Source organism: Oncorhynchus masou, chromosome 18, assembly GCF_036934945.1.
Source record: "Oncorhynchus masou masou isolate Uvic2021 chromosome 18, UVic_Omas_1.1, whole genome shotgun sequence".
Taxonomy (NCBI): Eukaryota; Metazoa; Chordata; class Actinopteri; order Salmoniformes; family Salmonidae; genus Oncorhynchus; species Oncorhynchus masou.
This window is the reverse complement of record NC_088229.1, coordinates 41,550,485-41,570,498: the sequence shown is the minus strand read 5'-3', so window position 1 is coordinate 41,570,498 and position 20,014 is coordinate 41,550,485. Positions and strand designations below refer to the sequence as shown.

Sequence of the window (20,014 nt, the reverse complement as noted above, 5' to 3'; positions counted from 1 at the left end):
CCCATGAACATGGGCGCCAGTTTCTATGTTACTTGGAACCAGGTCCACACCGTTTCAATTCATTGTAATACGTTTACGGTCTTAGAACTCGACATAGTCCCGAAAGGCTGAAAACTCCTACATGAGTCGAATCAAAGCCTAGGCTATTAGCCTACACGTTAAGATGACCTATTGATCACGGTCAAGTATGTTCATGTGGATTCGTTCGTTGCAGCATAAAACGGTGTTCTTTGTGTCTTCAAAAGACAAAGACAGGTGTTAGGAGAACGTAAGGGTGCAGCTGGGAGGGCGTGAGCTGCGGAAAAAACGTCACATATAAAGTTCACAGGGGGCGTTGCTTCGCTTATGTATTGGCCAGAAATGGGAGTGGGCGTGTCTGAAACTCCCTAATATAAATATATATCCCCCCCCCCCCCCCCCTCCTCTTGTAAGATATTTCGAAGGAGTATTCAAGACACCTGTCAAGAAGGACCTGGAGTGTCGCCCGTACGTTGGTCGCTCTGCTTCGATATAACTCAAAGCATGGAATAAATAAGTATTTTTTTGCATCGATACAGCCCGGACGAATCAAGCCTGATTGCGCGCTTGAAAACCAAACCATTGCGCATTTAAATCTTCCATCTCTCCAGCACCAGTTGTGTTGTTTAGGACTTTGATATACCGCCTGTGACTGTTTATATTGTGTGTTTTTTCCCCATAGACGGTTTAATTTTTCCATTCGGACGCAGCCGGACAAATGCTTTTCCATCAATTTGTTAACGGAGGTCTGGAGACAATGCATCCCACTATTCAGAATGACACTACTTTCACTAAGATTTTTGTCGGTGGTTTACCTTATCATACCAACAATGCATCCCTTCGAAAATACTTCGAAACGTTCGGGGATATTGACGAGGCCGTTGTGATAACGGACAGACAAACCGGGAAATCCCGAGGATACGGCTTTGTAAGTGTATCCTACTTCATCTTACACGCTGTGCAATACCCCCTTCCAAATCCTCCATAACCTTCCTTTGGCGGGACACGACGCATGCCAGGCTGAATGTCTGCTGTTATTTTCTGCCAGTGTTCTTTGTTTAGAAACCATTTCATTTGACTGTAAATGTAGCGTATTGTAGGTTACAGGAAGTGGACTACTGTAACGTGTGAAAAATTGTGAGTAGTGCGCTACAGAGCGCGTTCCAAAGTGTCAGTTATTGAGCGCACAATATTTTGTTCCCTTTGGTGTCAAAACTCAGTGGTAACATGTAGCTTCACTGATATTTATTTTGATTACACTTTATATTACAAAAGCCTTATAACAAAGTTACTACATTGTAACCAATGATGAAAGTGCCTTGTGATAGATAAGAAGTACCCAGATTAGATTTTCTATCACAGTATACTTTCACAAACTGTTCCCCTAGTCACCTCGAATTAGGCCACTGTAATGCTTACCCAACCACCTTGAATTGAGAACATATTGAAAGTGAGGCTAAAGTTTCAGTTATGTATGCTGGGCCCACTGCACGTTTCCCACACCCAACTGTAAAACCATTACGTTTCCTTTACATTTTTTTGTATGGATCTGTACATGTGCTGCTGACATTCCCTTATGTATTGGGCTGAAGGTGCTTGTGTAATCAGCAAAGCAAAGAGCACTGGTTCTTAACTTGGTGTTGCACACTTTGTTTCGGCCAACAAGGATGTGCAGTGTTTGTGGCGTTGCAGTCACATGTTTTATCATGAGTAGATTATCTCTTACAAAGTGTAACATCAATTATCTCAGAGTCCTGAATAACAACCCGCTCCCTCTCCAATCACACACACACACACACACACACACACACACACACACACACACTTCCTCTCATACACAGACAAATACACACAATGATGAACAACATCAAATATATATGTATATGTATATGTATATATATGTGTATAATGTGAGCGTGAGGGTTTTATTTGCTCTGAAATATATCACACTAATTTGCACGCAAGTTTATTTACACAGTTTAGAACAAGTGTTTTTAACCATGTGTAAAAGATAGTTGTTGTACGAATAGTAGGGGAAGATAAGTAAACAGAAAAATATTGCTTGTATTTACAATGTTGTTTGTGTTCCACTGATTGCCCTGTTTTCATCTCAACGGGTCACATGTTGCTGCTATGATTGCACATAGCAATTGTGGTATTTCACCTAACAGATAAGGGAGTTTATCAATGTTTGATTTGTTTTCAAATTCTTTGTGGGTCTGTGTGATCTGTGGGGAATATGTGTCTCTAATATGGGCCTACTTTTGGCAGGAGGTAAGGAAGTGCAGCTCAGTTTCCACCTCATTTTGTGGCAGTGGGCATATAGGCAGACCTGGCTCTTGAGAGAAGAAAGGCTATGGCAGCCTCTCTCAATAGCAAGGTTATACTCACTATGTTTTTTTACATTTTGGGTCAGTCACAGCGGTCAAGTATTCTGCTACTGTGTATTCTCTGTTTAGGGTCAGATAGCATCCAGTTTGGTATGTTGTTGTTTTTTTAGTTGATTCTTTCCAGTGTGTCAAATAGTAATCTTTTTATTTTCTCATAATTTGGTTGGGTCAAATTGTGTTGCTGTCCTGGGGTTCTGTGGGATCTGTTTGTGTTTATGAATAGAGCCCCAGTGTAACGTATACGCTGGGAGTCGGAAAGCAAGTTCAGGGAGTGAATCATTTAATAAATAAACAAACAAACATGGTAAAAATAAGAAACAGGAGTAGCATGCAGACATGAAACAACGGAACAGAAACAATAGCTCCTAGTGAAAGAACCAAAGGGAATGACATGTATAGGGAGGTAATCAGGCAGGTGATTGAATCCAGGTGAGTCTGGTGATGCGCTTAATGATGGTGACAGGTGTGCGTTAATATTGAGCAGCCAGGTGACCTCAAGCACCGGAAAGGGAATATACGGGACAGTACCCCCTCCCTAACGCGCAGCTCCAACCGCAGGACGCCGACCAGAGGGACGGTCCCAAGGACCAGTCTCTTCTGCTGAGGCGTGGGAGCCTGACGAGCCGACCGGGCCATTGGAGCCTGACGAAGCAGCCGAGGCATTGCAGCCTGCCGAGCCAACCAAGTCTTGAGAACCTGATGAGCCAGCTGAGGCATGGGAGCCTGACAAGCTAGCTGAGGCATCCTCGGTAGCTTCGGAAACGGATGCTTGACTGGACAACCGGGTCTTGTTACTTGACGAACCTGCTGAGGCATGGAAGCCTGATGAGCCAGCTGAGGCATCCCCGGTTGCGGCACCCGGACCCGACGTCACCTAGACTCACAAAAAAACTACCTGATGCTCCGCTTTGGTGAGGCGTTATTCTGTAACGGACCCCAAATCTCACAACAATGGAGAGCAATGGGTTCTATAACTGATTTGAAGTATTTTTAAACAGATCCTAATGCTTGGGATGTTGAGTTGTATGTTCCTTTTGATGGCATAGAAAGCCCTTCTTAACTTGTCTCTTAGATCGTTCACAGCCTTGTGGTTTAGGCCGAGGTAGGTATAATTCTTTGTGTGCTCTGGGGCAATGGTGTCTAGATAGAATTTGTGTTTGTTGTGCTGGCAACTGGACCTTTTTTGGAATGCCATCATTTCTGTCTTACTGATTTACTGTCATGGCCCAAGTCAACCAATCTGTGCAGAAGATCTCGGTGCTGTTGTAGGCCCTCCTTGGTTTGGGACAGAACCACCAGATCATCAGCAAACAGTAGACATTTGACTTCAGAGTCTAGTAGGGTGTGGCCGGGTGCTGCAGACTGTTCTAGTGCCCTCACCAAGTCATTGATATAAGACTCTGGTCAGTTTATTAGGTAAACCCATCTAGTAGCGGGTTGGACCCTTTACACCCAGAACAGCCAGAATTATTTGGGGCTTGGTGTTCAATCTTGCTCAATTGGTATCATGGGGCCTCACGTGTGCCAGGAAAACATTCCCCACACCAGTCACCACTGCCACAAGCATGCACCGTTGACACCAGGTAGGAAAGGTCCATGGACTCCTGCTGCTTATGCCAAATCCTGACTCAGCCGTCAGCATGACGCAACAGGAACTGGGATTTGTTTTTCTACTTCTCAATGGTCCAGTGTTGGTGATTGTGTGCCCACCAGAGCCCCTTCTTGTTTTTAGCTGATAGTAGTGGAACCCGGTGTGGTCGCTTGCTGCAATAGCCCATCCTTGACAAGGATCCACAAGTTGTGTTCTTCGAGATGCTGTTCTACACACCACAGTTGTACTGCGGCGTTATTTTTCTGTATGTGGCCTGCCTTTTAGCTAGCAAGAATCTTACCATTCTCCTTCGACCTCTCTCATCAACGTGCTGTTTTCGCCCACAGGACTGCCGCTGACGGGATGTTTTTTGTTTGTCGTTCCATTCTCTGTAAACCCTGGATACTGTCATGCGTGAAAAGCCCAGGTAGACAGCTGTTTCTGAGATACTGGATCTGGCGCACCTGGCACTGACGATCATGCCACGCTCAAAGATGCATTGGTCACTAGTTTTGCCCATTCCTAACGTTCAATCGTACGTACACTAACTGAATGCCTCAATGCCTGCCTGTTTTATATACTGTAGCTATTTGTGTTGTTTGTTTAATGTGTTCCAATTTCCCCAGAAGTGATTTGGTTCTATACATTCACATTGAGCTGTTTTCTGACATGCTGTTCCATCTTTTTTTCTTTGCGTATTTCGGTTCTGTTTTAATGAAGATGTAGATTCTGGTTTTCTGGGTCTCTTAGTTTTTGGTTGGATAGGTTTCTTAATTCTGGATGTGCATTCTTCATCAAATCATTTCTCATTGTTAGTTTTCTTAGGTTTTTTTCGCTCGACTTTTTAGAATTTGATATGTTAGCTAATACTGTAGGTCAAATATACTGTTCTGTGTCTATTCCCTGTTTCACACCTGGTAGTTTGGTGGATGTGAATACCAGATCTCTGTAACCTAGAGGGCAACCAGTGGGTCCGTCTCCTTATTACCATATTTCATGCAGGGTGACAATGTCTGTATTTCTGATTTCTTTGGTGAGGTCTGGGTTCCTTCTCTTTAGGCCAAAAGCCTACTCATGGGGTTGCTCGTCTGTGGGGGGTGTGGACCTACTCACTTTGGGTGGAGGAGTCGTCACCAACAGAGCTTCTCCTGCTGTGCTCTCTTTTGATTCTGTGAAAGTCCTGTCGGAAGTGTTTGATGTTGCCCTGCACGGCCACTGTTCCAGGCTGTCTCAGTTTCAGAGTCCTCCTTTTTCACTATTCAGATTTTCCACCCTCTGCCTCTGATAGAGGAGTCGTGTGCTTATGTTCCCAGTCTTGTAATCGTCCACAAATAGGGTCTCTGGATTGTCCCTGAGGAGCTTCTGTTTGTACTGTTTTTCGTGCAGTCTCTCTCCCTTTGTTCCCCTCCTACTCCCTTTCTCTCTCTCCCCCTCCCCATTTATAGCTCAATGCTCTCTTTCCCTCCCTCCCTCTCTGGGGTAGGCTGTGTGTTGTGTGTTAGCAGAAGGTAATCCCCTGGTCACAGAGGTGTGACGTGTTGGCGCTCTGAGATAAGGCTGCAGTTTCTTTTTGACTTCCTTCCACACAGACAGACACCACCCACCCCCCCCCCTTCGTCAAGCTGTGTGTGGTTATGAGAAAAGGGGGGGGGGTGCCAGCGAGAGAGATGGATAAAAAGACAAGAGAGAGATGAGGGGAGCTGAGTTAAAGCAATGCATAATTTCCCTACATGCCTGTTCATACTCATGTTGATGAGTTTAGCAAGCCAACCAGTGCGTGTTCTGTCTCTGGCCCAGGCCGGACAACCCTGACTTACCATAGCAGTCTAATTCCCCCGGCAGCCTTCAGAAACACAGCAATCAACCCGTCCAGAGCACAGACAATGTTCGCATAGGACTCCAGAGTATGATACTTTGAAATAAAAGCAGAAAAAGAATGCAGTCCCATTAGTGCCCTGTACTGTTACTCATTTCATGTTTCGGTTCACTTCGCCTCATTTATTAGCAGAGTTTGGGACTACTCTTACTGTAATGCCTTAATCTATACTGTAATAGATGCAGTCACAGCTGTGTGTGTGTGTGTGTGTGTGTGTGTGTGTGTGTGTGTGTGTGTGTGAGAGAGAGAGACAATGAATGTGTGTTTCAATGTACCATGTTACTGATTGCTCTTATTTAGCATCCCCTTGTTAGTAAAATAATGATAGAATTGAAAGATACCCTTCCCCCTCCCTGCACACCCAGACGCCCACCATTCCCTGTGATAGGTCAGGATGCCGGTGCCCCCTAACCTGAGAGACTTACTCCCCCACAGCAGCAGACGGCTCAGCCCTGAAATCCTCTGGTTCATACTTTACCATCACACACTATGCTACCTCATCCCCACAGTTTTTATTTATTTACTTTTCTGCTCTTTTGCACACCAATATCTCTACCTGTACATGATCATTTATCAATCCAGTGTTAATCTGCAATATTGTAATTATTCGCCTACCTCCTCATGCCTTTTGCACACATTGTATATAGACTCCCCTTTTTTTCTACTGTGTTATTGACTTGTTAATTGTTTACTCCATGTGTAACTCTGTGTTGTCTGTTCACACTATGCTTTATCTTGGCCAGGTCGCAGTTGTAAATGAGAACTTGTTCTCAACTAGCCTACCTGGTTAAATAAAGGTGAAATAAATAAAAAAAATAAAAAAATAACCGCACAGGATCTTACTATCTACTAGAGCTCAAAGAGTACAGTATGAACACTGATACACTTTACTGGGATTACAGGGATTTATTGGTGAGATACAAGTTACCGGATTGATCACTTCCTGACACCCAAACCTGTGTGTTCTTTCCTCTTCCTGTCAGGTGACTATGATGGACAGAGGGGCAGCAGAGCGGGCATGTAAAGACCCCAACCCCATCATCGACGGTAGGAAGGCTAACATCAACCTGGCCTACCTGGGAGCCAAGCCACGCAGCCCACAGACAGGTGTTACACACACACACACACACACACACACACACACACACACACACACACACTCTTTCTCTCATACACAGACATACAGGTGAGCGCAGCAGATGACACACTCTGTTGGCTACTATTATAGCTACATTCCTCTAGATTATACGGTACACAGACAACACACTTGGTGACACACACAGCTTCTACCTGAGGGGGCTGTGTAGTCAGGCTCGTACAGTGTTAACTACTAGCCTACCACCAGCCTGTTAACCACTAGCCTACCACCAGCCTGTTAACCACCAGCCTGTTAACCACCAGCCTACCACCGACCTGTTAACCACCAGCCTGTTAACTACCAGTCTACCACCAGACTACCACCAACCTGTTAACCACCAGTATGTTAACCACCAGCCTGTTTTCCACCAACCTGTTTTCCACCAACCTGTTTTCCACCAACCTGTTTTCCACCAACCTGTTTTCCACCAACCTGTTAACCACCAGTATGTTAACCACCTGTTAGCCACCAGCCTGTTAACCACGCATCCCACAGCCTGTTAACCACCAGCCTGTTAAGCACCAGCCTGTTTATATTTAATTTGCTGTATTGGACTTGTACCTCTTAAGGTATAGGGGGCAGCATTTTCACTTTTGGATAAATAGCGTGCCCAATTTCAACTTCCTGCTACTCATGCCAGGAATATAAGATATGCATATTATTAGTTGATGTGGATAGAAAAAACTCTGAAGTTTCTAAAACTGTTTGAATCATGTCTGAGTATAACAGAACTTATGTAGCAGGCAAAACCCAGAGGACTAACTGTTCAAAAATTATGTTTTGCCTCTGACTGTTCCCTGACTTGTCTTTGCCAAGGGACATTTCATAGGAACCTGTTTTCAGTTCCTACCACTCCCACTGGATGTCACCAGTTGTAATTTGGTTGAGGTTATTCATTTGTGCAACGAAGAAGAAGCACATCCTGGAACAACGTTACACTGTTGAGAGTTACGCAAGACGTAAAAAGGAGCATGTTTGTTTACTTGCTGTATTGAACACAGATAGCCCCGTCGACAATTTGATCGGTTATTAACGTTTAAAAATACCTAAAGTTGTATTACAAAAGTAGTTTGAAATATTTTGGCAAAGTTTATAGGCAACTTTTGAAATGTTTTGTAGTGACGTTGCGTTTTTTGGCAGCTGTTTTTTTCTGGATCAAACGCGTCAAATAAATGGACATTTGGATATATATGGACGGAATTAATTGAACAAAAGGACCAATTGTGATGTTTATGGGACATATTGGAGTGCCAACAAAAGAAGCTTGTCGAAGATAATGTATGTTTTATATTCTATTTCAGCGTTTTGTGTAGCGCCTGCAGGGTTGAAATATGCTACCCTCTTTGTTGACATTGTGCTATCATCAGATAATAGCTTCTTAGGCTTTTGCCGAAAAGTTTTTTTAAATCTGACATGTTGGCTGGAGTGTAGCTTTAATTGAGCATCTATCTTACATGTGTGATTTAATGAATGTTTGATGTTATATCATTATTTGAATTTGCCGCGCTGCATTTTTCCAGTTTTTTTTCTCCAAGTGGGACGCAAGCGTCCCCTATACCATAAGAAGTTAATGTGTGAAAGTTACATATTTCTAAAAAATATTATTGAATTTCGCGCTTCCTTTTCAGCGGAATGTTGTCCAGTGGTTCCGCTAGCGGAATGCCTGCCCTAGAAAGGTTAATGCAACCGCTGTGTCAGATTTCAAAAAGCCACAAAAACCATTTTCCAACCAAGAGGTGTCCCAAAAGTCAGAAATAGCGTTAAAATGAATCACTTACCTTTGATCTTCATCTGGTGGCACTCCCAGGTCTCCATGTTTAGACAATAAATGTTATTTTTGTTCGATAATGTCCTTCTTTATGTCCAAAAACCTTGTTTCGTTGGTGCGTTTAGTTCAGAAATCCAAAGGCACAATGCGTGCTCTCAACATCAAGTTGAAAAGTCAAAAAAGTACAATAAAGGTTAGTAGAAACATGTCAAACGATGTTTAAAATCAATCCTCAAATTGTTTTTGTCATGAATAATAAATAATATTTCAACTGGACAAAAGCTTCGTCAATAGAAAAGGAGAAACAAGAAAGGCGCGTTCTCGATCACGCGCAGGACTCATGGCTGGAAATTTCCACTGGCCTCTCATTGAAAGTGCTGGATCTCCCTCATTTTTCAGAGTAAAAGCCTGAAACAATGCCTAAAGACTGGCCACATGTAGAGGAAGCCATAGATATCGTGAACTGGGTCCTAAATCTTTGTATGGTGGATAGGCTTTCAATGGAAAAACAGCCTTTCAAAATAATAGTACTTCCTGGTTGGATTTTCCTCAGGTTTTCGCCTGCCATATAATTTCTGTTATACTCAGACGTTATTTGAACATTTTTGGAAACTTTAGTGTTTTCTATCCAAATGTATATGCATATCCTAGCTTCTGGGCCTGAGTAGCAGGCAGTTTAATTTGGGCACGCTTTTCATCCAAAATTCCAAATGCTGCCCCCTACCCTAGAGAAGTTAACCACCAGCCTGTTGATCACCAGCCTGTTGCCTACCACCAGCTTGTTAACCACCAGCCTGTTTACCACCAGCCTGTTTACCTACCAGCCTACCACCAGCTTGTTAACCACCAGCCTGTTAACCACCAGCCTGTTTACCACCAGATTGTTAACCACCAGCTTGTTAACCACCAGCCTGTTGACCACCAGCTTGTTGACCACCAGCCTGTTGACCACCAGCCTGTTGACCACCAGGCTGTTAACCACCAGGCTGTTGACCACCAGGCTGTTGACCACCAGGCTGTTGACCACCAGCCTGTTGACCACCAGCCTGTTGACTACCAGGCTGTTGCCCACCAGGCTGTTGCCCACCAGGCTGTTGACCACCAGCCTACCGACCACCAGCCTACCAACCACCAGCCTACCAACCACCAGCCTACCAACCACCAGCCTGTTAATCACCAGCCTGTTAATCACCAGGCTGTTAACCACCAGCCTACCAACCACCAGCCTGTTAATCACCAGCCTCTTTTTCCCATTGACTCCACACACTCACTCTCCTCTCAGTCTGTGGAGAAAATACAGGGATGAAATCTAGTACACCACTATATAAATGACAGGATGTCATTTTTAGATGTAGCATATGTGTGAATGACGCACAGCAGTATACTGTACCTCTGTTGGGGTGTTGTTGCTATGTTACACTCCAAACATGCAGTTGATGAGATGTCAGAGCATGGTATTTTGTGTGAGATGAGATTCTGTGTGTGGGTGGGTGTGTGTGGTGGTGGGGGTGATCATGAGAGGGGGAGGGGGGGGAATAACAACAGATCTGACTCTTTCTTGTCCTGTGTGACTCAACTCACCCAGGGAGTCATGATAAACAGAACATCATGGGGGGGGGGGGGGGGGTGAGAGGAAAAAGGAGTTTGAAGGTAGTGAGATATTGAGAGGGAGGGAGAGCGCAATGGAAGGAAGGAAGGAAGGAAGGAAGGAAGGAAGGAAGGAAGGAAGGAAGGAAGGAAGGAGAGATGAGTCTCCTATCTTCACATTCATGGTGAACTCAGGAGTCAACGAGGTCAGAGCTGTGTGTGTGTGTGGTTTCTCGTCAGTGTCCCCGTAGATTCTCAGTTTCGCTTATTTAAACAGTGCCAGAGTCTGTTCAGCTCACCAAGGGAGGGAAAGACGGAGGGGAGGGACAGAGAGATGAAAAGTAAATGAGTGTAGGATCTCTTCCTCCAGGCACCCTGTCCCTTATGCAAGCTCTGTATGTCTGTCTGTCCTGGTCTGATTTCCATCTTGTCCTCTCAGATGATGTCCCTCACTGCTGTTTTTATATAGTATCTGATGGTCTCTGACCCTGCTGGGTTCTCTCTGCCACACAGGTTTCTCCATCGGTGTGCAGCAGGTCCATCCCGCCCTGATCCAGAGGCAGTATGGGTAAGAAGGAACCACTCTCTCCGTCTCTGTCGGCCTCTTCCCCTAATCTCTTCCTTTCATCTTTTCCTCTTGCCAATCTGTCTTGTCTAGTTGTGTGTTCGGCACATGTTGTAACTGACAGTCCCAGTGGTCTCATAGAGTCTGAGAATGACCCCTCAGCCAGCTGTGCTACCATCAGTTACAAGAGAACACAACTCAGTGAGAATATCCAGACACTGACTTGCTTCACTTAACTGGCGGGCCTGCTGCTGTTTCCTAACATGGATACATTTGGACATGGGGATATTCTTAGCCTGCTTATGGCTCTCCCTCCCCCTCTATCTTTCTTTCCTTCTCTCTCTCTTCCTCCCCCTCAGTATCTTTCCTTCATCTCGCTCTCCCTCTATCTTTCTTGCATCTCTCTTGCTCTCTCTCTCTTCCTCCCCCTCTGTGTCTTTCCTTCTCTCTTTCCTCCCCACTCTATCTTTCCTTCACTCTCTCTCTTTCCTCCCCACTCTGTATCTGTCCTTCATCTCTCTCGCTCTCTTTCTCCTCTTCTTTCTCTCTCTCTCCCCCCCTCTATCTTTCCTTCATCTCACTCTCTCTCGGTCATGGTTGACCTACACAGGTCGATGAGCTACTAGTCAAACCATTACAACACCTCCTTACACACACACTTCCAGGGAACGAGTGTGTTGTGAAAACAGGCTGAGTAGAGAAGTGAGGGGTTGGCCTGTGAGTCAGGGTGTGATAGATGGGTGAACAGTCTCAGTGGCATGTGATGTGCGTGTGCTTGTTTGTGTGTCTGTGGGAAAGAGCACTGTTGACACTTAAAACAGTTTCAGTCAACTCACTCATACTGGTAAGTGGCAGGCTAGTTCTGAATATTCGGTACCAAAGTTATTACACTGATCTACAATGAGTGGACAAAACATTAGGAGCACCTTACTAAATGTTTTGTTGCACACGCTTTTGCCCTCAGAACAGCCTGAATTCACCGGGGCATGGACTCTACAAGGTGTCGAAAGCGTTCCACAGGGATGTTGGACCATGTAGACTCCAAACTTTCCTTCTGTCAAGTTGGCTGGTGTCCTTTGAGTGGTCGACCACTCATTCTTGATACACATGGAAAACTGTTGAGTGTGAAAAACTCAGCAGCGTGGCAGCCTGGCACCTACTACCATACCCCTTTCAAAGGCACTTACATCTTTTGTCTTGCTTAAAAATCCCTCTTTAACTTGCCTCCTCCCCTTCGTCTGATTGAATTGGATTTATTAACAGGTGACATCAATAAGGGATCATAGCATTCACCTGGTCAGTCTGTCATGGAAAGAGCTTTTGTGCATGTTTTGTACACTCAGTGTACTTCACAACTAACTTAGTTTGACCCAGAAATAAAACATCTCTCTGGCATTTGTTTGGTCAGAAGGGAGATTACCAGAGCTGTCCATGATTTCTGAAGAGTGCTATACTATATTAGGCTAAATGATCCTTTCCTATTCTGTGAGGCCAGTCTGATTGGGGTGTGTGTTCTGTGGGAGCAGGGATTGTGATAGGCCCTTCAAACCCCCATGGCTCGCAGGGCTATTAATATTGCAGCCGCTGGCTTTCAATTATTGAATGATATATTGAGTGGTAAGGGAATTGAGGCTGACCCAAATGAGCCTGTGAATGAATTATGGTGGGCTGATTGAATGTCTCCTTCAGAGAACCAATGGACAATTAAAGCACAAGTGCACCCTCTCTTCTACTGGGTTTGATCATGATAAAGTCGCTGTCTGTCTGCCACAACAATGAAAAGGACTTCCTTTTTTCTTAATCTTTTGCTGGAGTCACTTGGTATGGGGTGGATTGATCTATCTTCATGAAGTCTTGACTATTCTGTCAAAACACACATGGAACCCCCCCTCCCCCCAAAAAAACCCACACAAACTCATCATTTTGGCGGTAAGTAAGCACCATTGCCTCAGAGCTAATAGAGTCGGGCTCCTTCTGTGGGGAGCTCCGCCTCTCCTCCCTGGCCCGGGGTTCAAATATGTCTGTCTGGTCGGTCCGTCCGTCCGTTGGTCCGTCCGTCTGTCCTATTGTAAAGGGCAAATAACAAAGATAAACTGAGCTTCTGTCCCCAGCCTTGGTGTATTTACATGGATGTTTAAGAGGAGAGGGGACTCATGACTAATGGTAGGAGTGGCTGTGAAGAGGTGTGTGTGAATGCAAGTGTGTGTGTGGGGGGAGGGGGGGGGTGTCAGAATGTGGTCCAGTGGCTGCCTGTAGGACCCAGAGTTGGCAAGGCAGCCGCTGAGGCACCATCTGGTTCAGCTATCTGGCAGGGCGCTGACAGAGAAGTGAGATTTGGCAATTTATTCAAATTCTGTTCTTTTTTTGAAGGAGGAGAGGAAGGAGGAGGCCGGGCGGGTGTGGTGGGGTGTGTTTCCTGTTGAAACACAGAGACAGGGTGGGGTTTGAGGGGAGGAGGGGGGGATTATAGGGCTCAGTCAATGCAAACACACATCTGGGAAGGCAGGCAGGATTTGAGGGCTGGTGTATGTGTGTCCATGTGTGAAGTTGTGTTGTCCTTTGCTGAAGTGGCAGTGTTACGGTGTCAGCATGCTTCAGTTCGGCTGGCTGCTAGCCAAAGTCCACTAGGCGAACCGAACGAGTCCGCATACTCCCTTAAAATGCATTCGCTTGAAAAAAGAGAAAAAGCAGAAATAGTGCTGTTTGTCCGCTTCGAGACACTGAAGCAGTATACACTTCCTCAAAATAGCCAGAATTAATCTAAGATAACTCAAGACATCTGTCATTAATTTTGACCTTTTTGCAGAAGAGATCTTAGTCACACAATTTGACATCTAATGTTTGATGAAGTATTACTCCTCCCCTCCTCCCCCCCTCAAGAAAATTACATCAGAAGAGAGTTGCATGTCTCGTTGAATGACAGCAAAGTCTTCATGGAAGAATCCCTACTGTTAACCAATCACCGACGAAGGGGTGTAGACTTCGGCTACCGACTTTGGCTTGCCTCTAGAAAAAGTTTTGTGTGCCCGAACAACCGGAAAAACCCTCACCGAAGGTGATAATATATGCACAACGCCTTCCGAACTGTCTCGGCTGGGAAGCATGCGGTCGCCTTTAGAATGGCTCAAACCGAGCCCCTCTTGTAAAACAGCATACCATCCAAACTGAGCCTCTCTCTCTCCCCTCCTCCCTCCTTTCTTATTGGCAGTCTCCTCATTCCCCTACATTTCCCTCCTTTACGTTCTCTTTGTTGCCTGTATCCTACCCTCTATATCCTCTGGACATAGAGATAGTCTCGCCTCTCCCGAGTCGTTCCCCCCGGTCTCTTCTCTCTACCTATTGAGCATTGGGGTGAAGTCCTTCCCTCAGGTGTTATTTTCTGCTTCCCAGGGACGTAATTAGACAAAGCTCTCCACTAAAATAGCCAATTATAAAAACCCAGTTGTTACAATCCCCCTGATGAAAGGGATTGACATTCAGAGACATTTGATCACGTGCCCATCTCACATTCTACGGTATTATTTTACAAGGATCCTGATCTACACATTGTGTGTGCTTGACGTAAATCTTTACATACAGTATTCGGGTAATACTATGCTAAAGCTAGCACTTTTCGAAAGCTGAGTGTTCCATGCCATATGTCAGTCATTCACTGGGCATACTGGGTACTGTGTGTCCCCTGTAATTACAGTGGTGTGGTACATCATCTATAGATACTCTAGTGTACGTGCCTCTATCTCCATGATGGCTGAGCCATATGCGTGTCCTCAGGCCTGTGTATACATTCCTAATGTATAACCGCATGCTGTACACTTGTATCTATAATGTTCTCTGTCTCTTCAGATTGGCCCAGCAGTATGTGTACCCCCAGGCCTTCCTCCAGCCCAGCCTGTTGCTCCAGTCCCACCTCAGCCCCTCTCAGGCCTCCCTCTCCTCCCCGTATCTGGACTATAGCTCAACCTATGCCCCCTACACCTCCACCCCCTCCACTGGCCTGGAGCACTACCCCTACGCCCCCTCGCCCTCTGCTAGCTACCTCCGCTACAGCTACTCCCCCGCCACACCAGGCCCTACCATGTCTGCCCCCCCCACCCCTCCCACACCCATCCACCTCTCCCTCAACCCCCTCGCTGGCCTCTCTGCCCCCCCTGCAGCCTACCTCCAATATCCCCTCCACCACCCCGACCGTATGCAGTGAGGGGGGCCTGGGCTATGGAGGTGAGTGAGGGTAATCGCAGGGAGACACATGACGACAACGTATGCAGACTTGGAACAAAGAGGATTATTGCACTATGACCTGTGACATCATCAGGACGAGACACCCGACAACCAAGGAGAGAGTGGGGTCAGAATCCAAAGGGCTTTGTGAAAACAAAGAAAAACAAAACACACTGAGATTTCTTCCTGTTTTTCTATTAGGGTTATTATCCATTATTTTTATCGTAGTTGTTACTATACTACTATTGCTGTTGTCGCCAATGTTTATATGAATGTTTGACGATCTCTCCTTGTGTCCGATGCCAAACGTGATGGAGTCAATGGAACATGAGAACACAAGAAGAGGAGAATTAATCATTCGAGAACCTACCACCTTCCACTCCTTACCCGCAGAGACCACCCACCCTCGTACCCAAATAGCTAAGGCTTTTCTGAGCAGCCCTTTAATGCAGTGGATGGGGTTTGAAGGTTGGACGAAGATGGGTTGGATAGCCATTATATTTCACCAGATTCTCTGCCTCACTCTTCCAGAAGTACTGCTGAACATTTCATTAGCGAGGTGAGACAGATGCAGGATGATATAATTAGAATACTAGAATGGACATGAACCTTCTTATGATGGTCCAAAGGTCAGCCATGTTGGTCAGGGAGATGGTCAACCATGGTTTGCCAGTGCTGTGATAAGGTATTGTGTAAAGCAATGAATGTGAAGAATTTATCAGCACTGTGTTAGATAGCTAGCCAGCCAGGTTTAGAGAAATTATTCTATAAATTTGTCAAATTAGCTGCCAATATGCCAACATTCCATTCAAAAAATTCTGTGAATTCACAGCCATACACTGGGGCATATCTGTTAATGTGACTTAGACACATTGTAAATGCAACAAGTACTGATATTGTATCACATAATAGCACTCACAGCTTTCTGTTTACATACATTTCAGAGGCTATTTTATCGCCCCCTCTAGTAATTTAGTAGGATTTACAGTACCTTCAGAAAGTACTCATACCCCTGCTCTTATTCCACATTGTGTTGTGTTACAGCCTGAATTAAAAAATGATTAAATATTTTTTCTTTCTCACCCATCTACACACAACTCCTCATAATGACAAAGTGAAAATGTGTTTTTAGAAAGTTTAGCAAATTTATTGAAAAGAAAAGATCTAATTTACATAAGCATTCACATCCCTGAGTCAATACTTTGTAGAAACACCTTTGGCAGCGATTACAGCTGTGAGTCTTTCTGGGTAAGTCTCTTAAGAGCTTTGTACACCTGGATTGGACAATATTTGACCATTTTATTATTTTCAAAAGTCTTCATGCTCGGTCAAATTGGTTGTTGATCATTGCTCGACATCCATTTTCAGGTCTTGCCATATCTTTTCAAGTAGATTGAAGTCAAAACTGTAACTCAGCCACTCAGGAACATTCACTGTCTTTTTGGTTAGCAACTCCAGTTTAGATGTGGCCTTGTGTCTTAAGTTATTGTCCTGCTGAAAGGTGAATTAATCTCCCAATGTCTGGTGGAAAGCAGACTGAACCAGGATTTTGCCTATGCTTAGCTCCATTTTTTTTTCATCCTGAAAAACTCCCCAGTCCTTAATGATTACAAGCATACCCATAACATGATGCAGCCACCACTATGCTTGAAAAGATGTAGAGTGGTACTTAGCAATGTGTTGTATTTGATTTGCCCCAAACGTAACACTTTGTATTCAGGACATAAAATGAATTGCTTTGACACATGTTTTGCAGTATTACTTTAGTGCCTTGTTGGCAAACAGGATGCATGTTTTGTAATATTTTTTATTCTGTACAGGCTTCCTTCTTTTGACTCTGTCAATTGGGTACTATTGTGGAGTAACTGTAATGTTGTTGATCCATCCTCAGTTTTCTCCGATCACAAACTCACCCTTGGCCTCATGGTGAAATCCGTAATGCGGGTCCCTTCTTCTCCGGCAACTGAGTTATCTTTGTAATGACCGCATGTATTGATACATCTTCCAAAGTGTGATTAATAACTTAACCATGCTAAAAGGGATATTCAAAAAATACCTCCCTGGTGTTTGTGGTTAAATCTGTGTTTTGAACTTCACTACTCAACTGAGAAAATGTTTAAAAACATAAGTTTGACATTATCCCCATATGGTGTGTAAGGCCAGTGACAAATTCTCAATTTAATCCTTTTTTAAATTCAGGCTGTAACGCAACAAAATGTGGGGAAAAGTCCAAGGGAATACTTTCTGAAGGCACTGTAGATGGGCAGTATCCTCTTCTGGACATTCTTAAGGAATACCTTTCTGTATGTGGCCTTATCACCTCTGTACATTCTATTCTCGACGTCAGAATTTTGTTCTATGTCCATTTTTACAAGATTCATACCTCCAGTGGAAAATGTTTATGCACTCTCTGTCGTCTCTGCTTGTCCGTCTTATCTGCTCTATTCCCATTTTCCATGTCCTCCAATATTTGTGAGTAAATTATTGCAGATTGAGATAATCACAATTTCACTGAATATGCCATTATTATTATTCTAATGGAGTATGGGATGAATATGTATAAGGTAGACAACACTGTAACATATGCTTTTGATATAATTGTTACCCTAAGATATTCACGTCAAAGCAGATTTTAGTAAAGTATCTATTTCCATATTCATCATCATTAGAGACCTACAGCAGCTGGGGTAACTGACTATCTCAGTATTTTTTTACGTGAGCAGATGCAGAAAACAATACAGGCAAATGTAGGCTGTACTATTTGGTATTGGAATAGTAACGTGATGTTATAACGATACAATAGTTGTCTATCAGGGAAGGGGGGGGGGGGGGTGATTCAGTAGTTGTCTGTGTGTGTGAGGCAGTGAGTGCACGTGAGTGTGCCAGTGTATGAATGTGTTTTTGTTAGCTTCAGTGTCAGTCCCCATTGTGAAAGTCAGCGTTGTGCCATTGTCTCTGGGCCGGCTGCAGTTTAGGGTACAGAGCAGCTCCAGGAGTCTCTTGTCTACATAACCACCTTATTCACATGTATGATGAAGCCATACAACCACAAGAAAATATGCATAATAAAAATCATTTGTAATTAAACAAAATGACATGACTGTTTTTTTTTTTTTGAAAACCAAGATGTCATGACGGGTGCATTTAAGTGTTGGTCTACATGCTCTGGTTAATTCACAGATGATGTTTTTGCTCGTGTGTGGACACTGGAGGTCTGGAGTGTTTGGGTGGCTTACCATTACCATCTGTGCTGGACATCTGTGTTGAGTGTGTGTGTGGTGGTGGTGGGAGTATCAGTTCTGAAGAAGACATTTCGAGAAAATAGTGAAGAAAGACATACACTTGGATTACACACAGACTTCATTTCTACACCAACTCCTTCGATTCTTCCCTTTATTCAACCAGAAAATAATTCTGTTGTATCTGGGGTAAACGCTGCTGTCTTATCGATGTGGGGAACACCCACAGCCTTAACCCTCCATACTCCAGCACACAGACAGTATTGCTCAAACACCGGAGGCTGGTGAGAGCTGGAACAAAGTCAACTGGAGGAGTCTCATGGCCATACTTAGTCATCATCACACACACATACAGACTTATTGGGACACAGAAACTGGCTAAAATAAACACACACCATCTGTTTTTGATCAGTGCTGAATACCGAGAGACAGAGAGGAAGCCAGTTCAGACTAACAAGATGCACCTACTGATGGTGCCCTGGTTGGTACAGCACCAACAGCATCGAACAAATGTACTCTTTCAGATCCAGAGAAACACTCCAGGGACACAGAGAAGCTGTAGCCGGCAGGCGCTAAAAACAATCGCTCACTTCTCTCTGTCCCCATGGGGGAAACTATGTTGCTATTGTTGTATTCTCATAATGGTCTGGACATGTTTATAGTTAGCTCCTTCCCACAGGGCACACACTGGTTGAATCAACGTTGTTTCCCACGTCCTTTCAAGGAAATGACATTGAACCGACGTTGAATCGACGTCTGTGACCAGTGAGGTCATAGAACACAGGGGGGAAACAGAATTTAGGAAAGAAAAATAAGAGGAAAAAAATGAACACAGCTTTGATATAACTTGACTAAAACGAGCGCCGTTGCGCGAAGTGATAATCTCCCATTTGTAATAATAATACGTGATGAGTAGGACTATTAAGGTGTATAAAGTAGCATATCTGTATGAGTGTTATTTTCAATGATTTGAGTGCTTCGAAACGTAAGCTGGTTACAATAGCACATGGTTACAATATACCCTGTTACAGAATAAAAGAAAACAGAGGTGTGAACTATTCATGAATCTAATGTATTTGCATAGATCTAATCATCAAATAAATTGACCAAGTCGTGAACGTAAATCATTATTACATAGAATTGCAGGAAATTCGTTTTAAAACCGCCGTCATTATTATTAACTTCAACTTGGCCCAATTTATAGGTCCAATTTCCCACCCTGATATGGCCTATCAAGCTAGAACGGGCCCTGCGTCTCACCCAATAGCCAATGTAGGCTAAATATCCCAAGCAGGGCTACAGCAACTTCCAGATCGGCTCAGGCTCTTGGGCTTTGCGGTGGCCACTCTGGTATGGGTGTCCTTGGCAGAACGGTGTCGCCTTAACCAAGTGGTCACATATAGTTCTTGGTTCAACTACGCAACAGCAGGTCGGTGGAGTTCTAATGAACATAAAGGCAGACGAGGTTAAACACTTTTTTTGTTGTTTTCAACATTCTCAAATTGGGGGGAAGGGGAGCCAGAAATATGTGGGGAGCATCATCTTGTGGTCATTCCCACTTACTGCAAGCCAACGCAACACAGGGCATTAAATGCCATACTGGTATAATGGAGTTAACAAAACA

General features: G+C 44.3%; 1 protein-coding gene across 1 annotated transcript; it reads left to right on the top strand.

Annotated features, from left to right (window-relative positions):
• Positions 1–439: 439 nt before the first annotated feature.
• LOC135504632 (RNA-binding protein 38-like) lies at positions 440–18,243 on the top strand. The gene is made up of 4 exons (XM_064923369.1): positions 440–946; positions 6,859–6,982; positions 10,882–10,936; positions 14,777–18,243. Exons 1-4 carry the CDS (start codon positions 737–739, stop codon positions 15,129–15,131), a joined length of 744 nt encoding a protein of 247 aa, XP_064779441.1. The 5' UTR covers positions 440–736; the 3' UTR covers positions 15,132–18,243.
• The last annotated feature ends 1,771 nt before the right edge of the window (positions 18,244–20,014 follow it).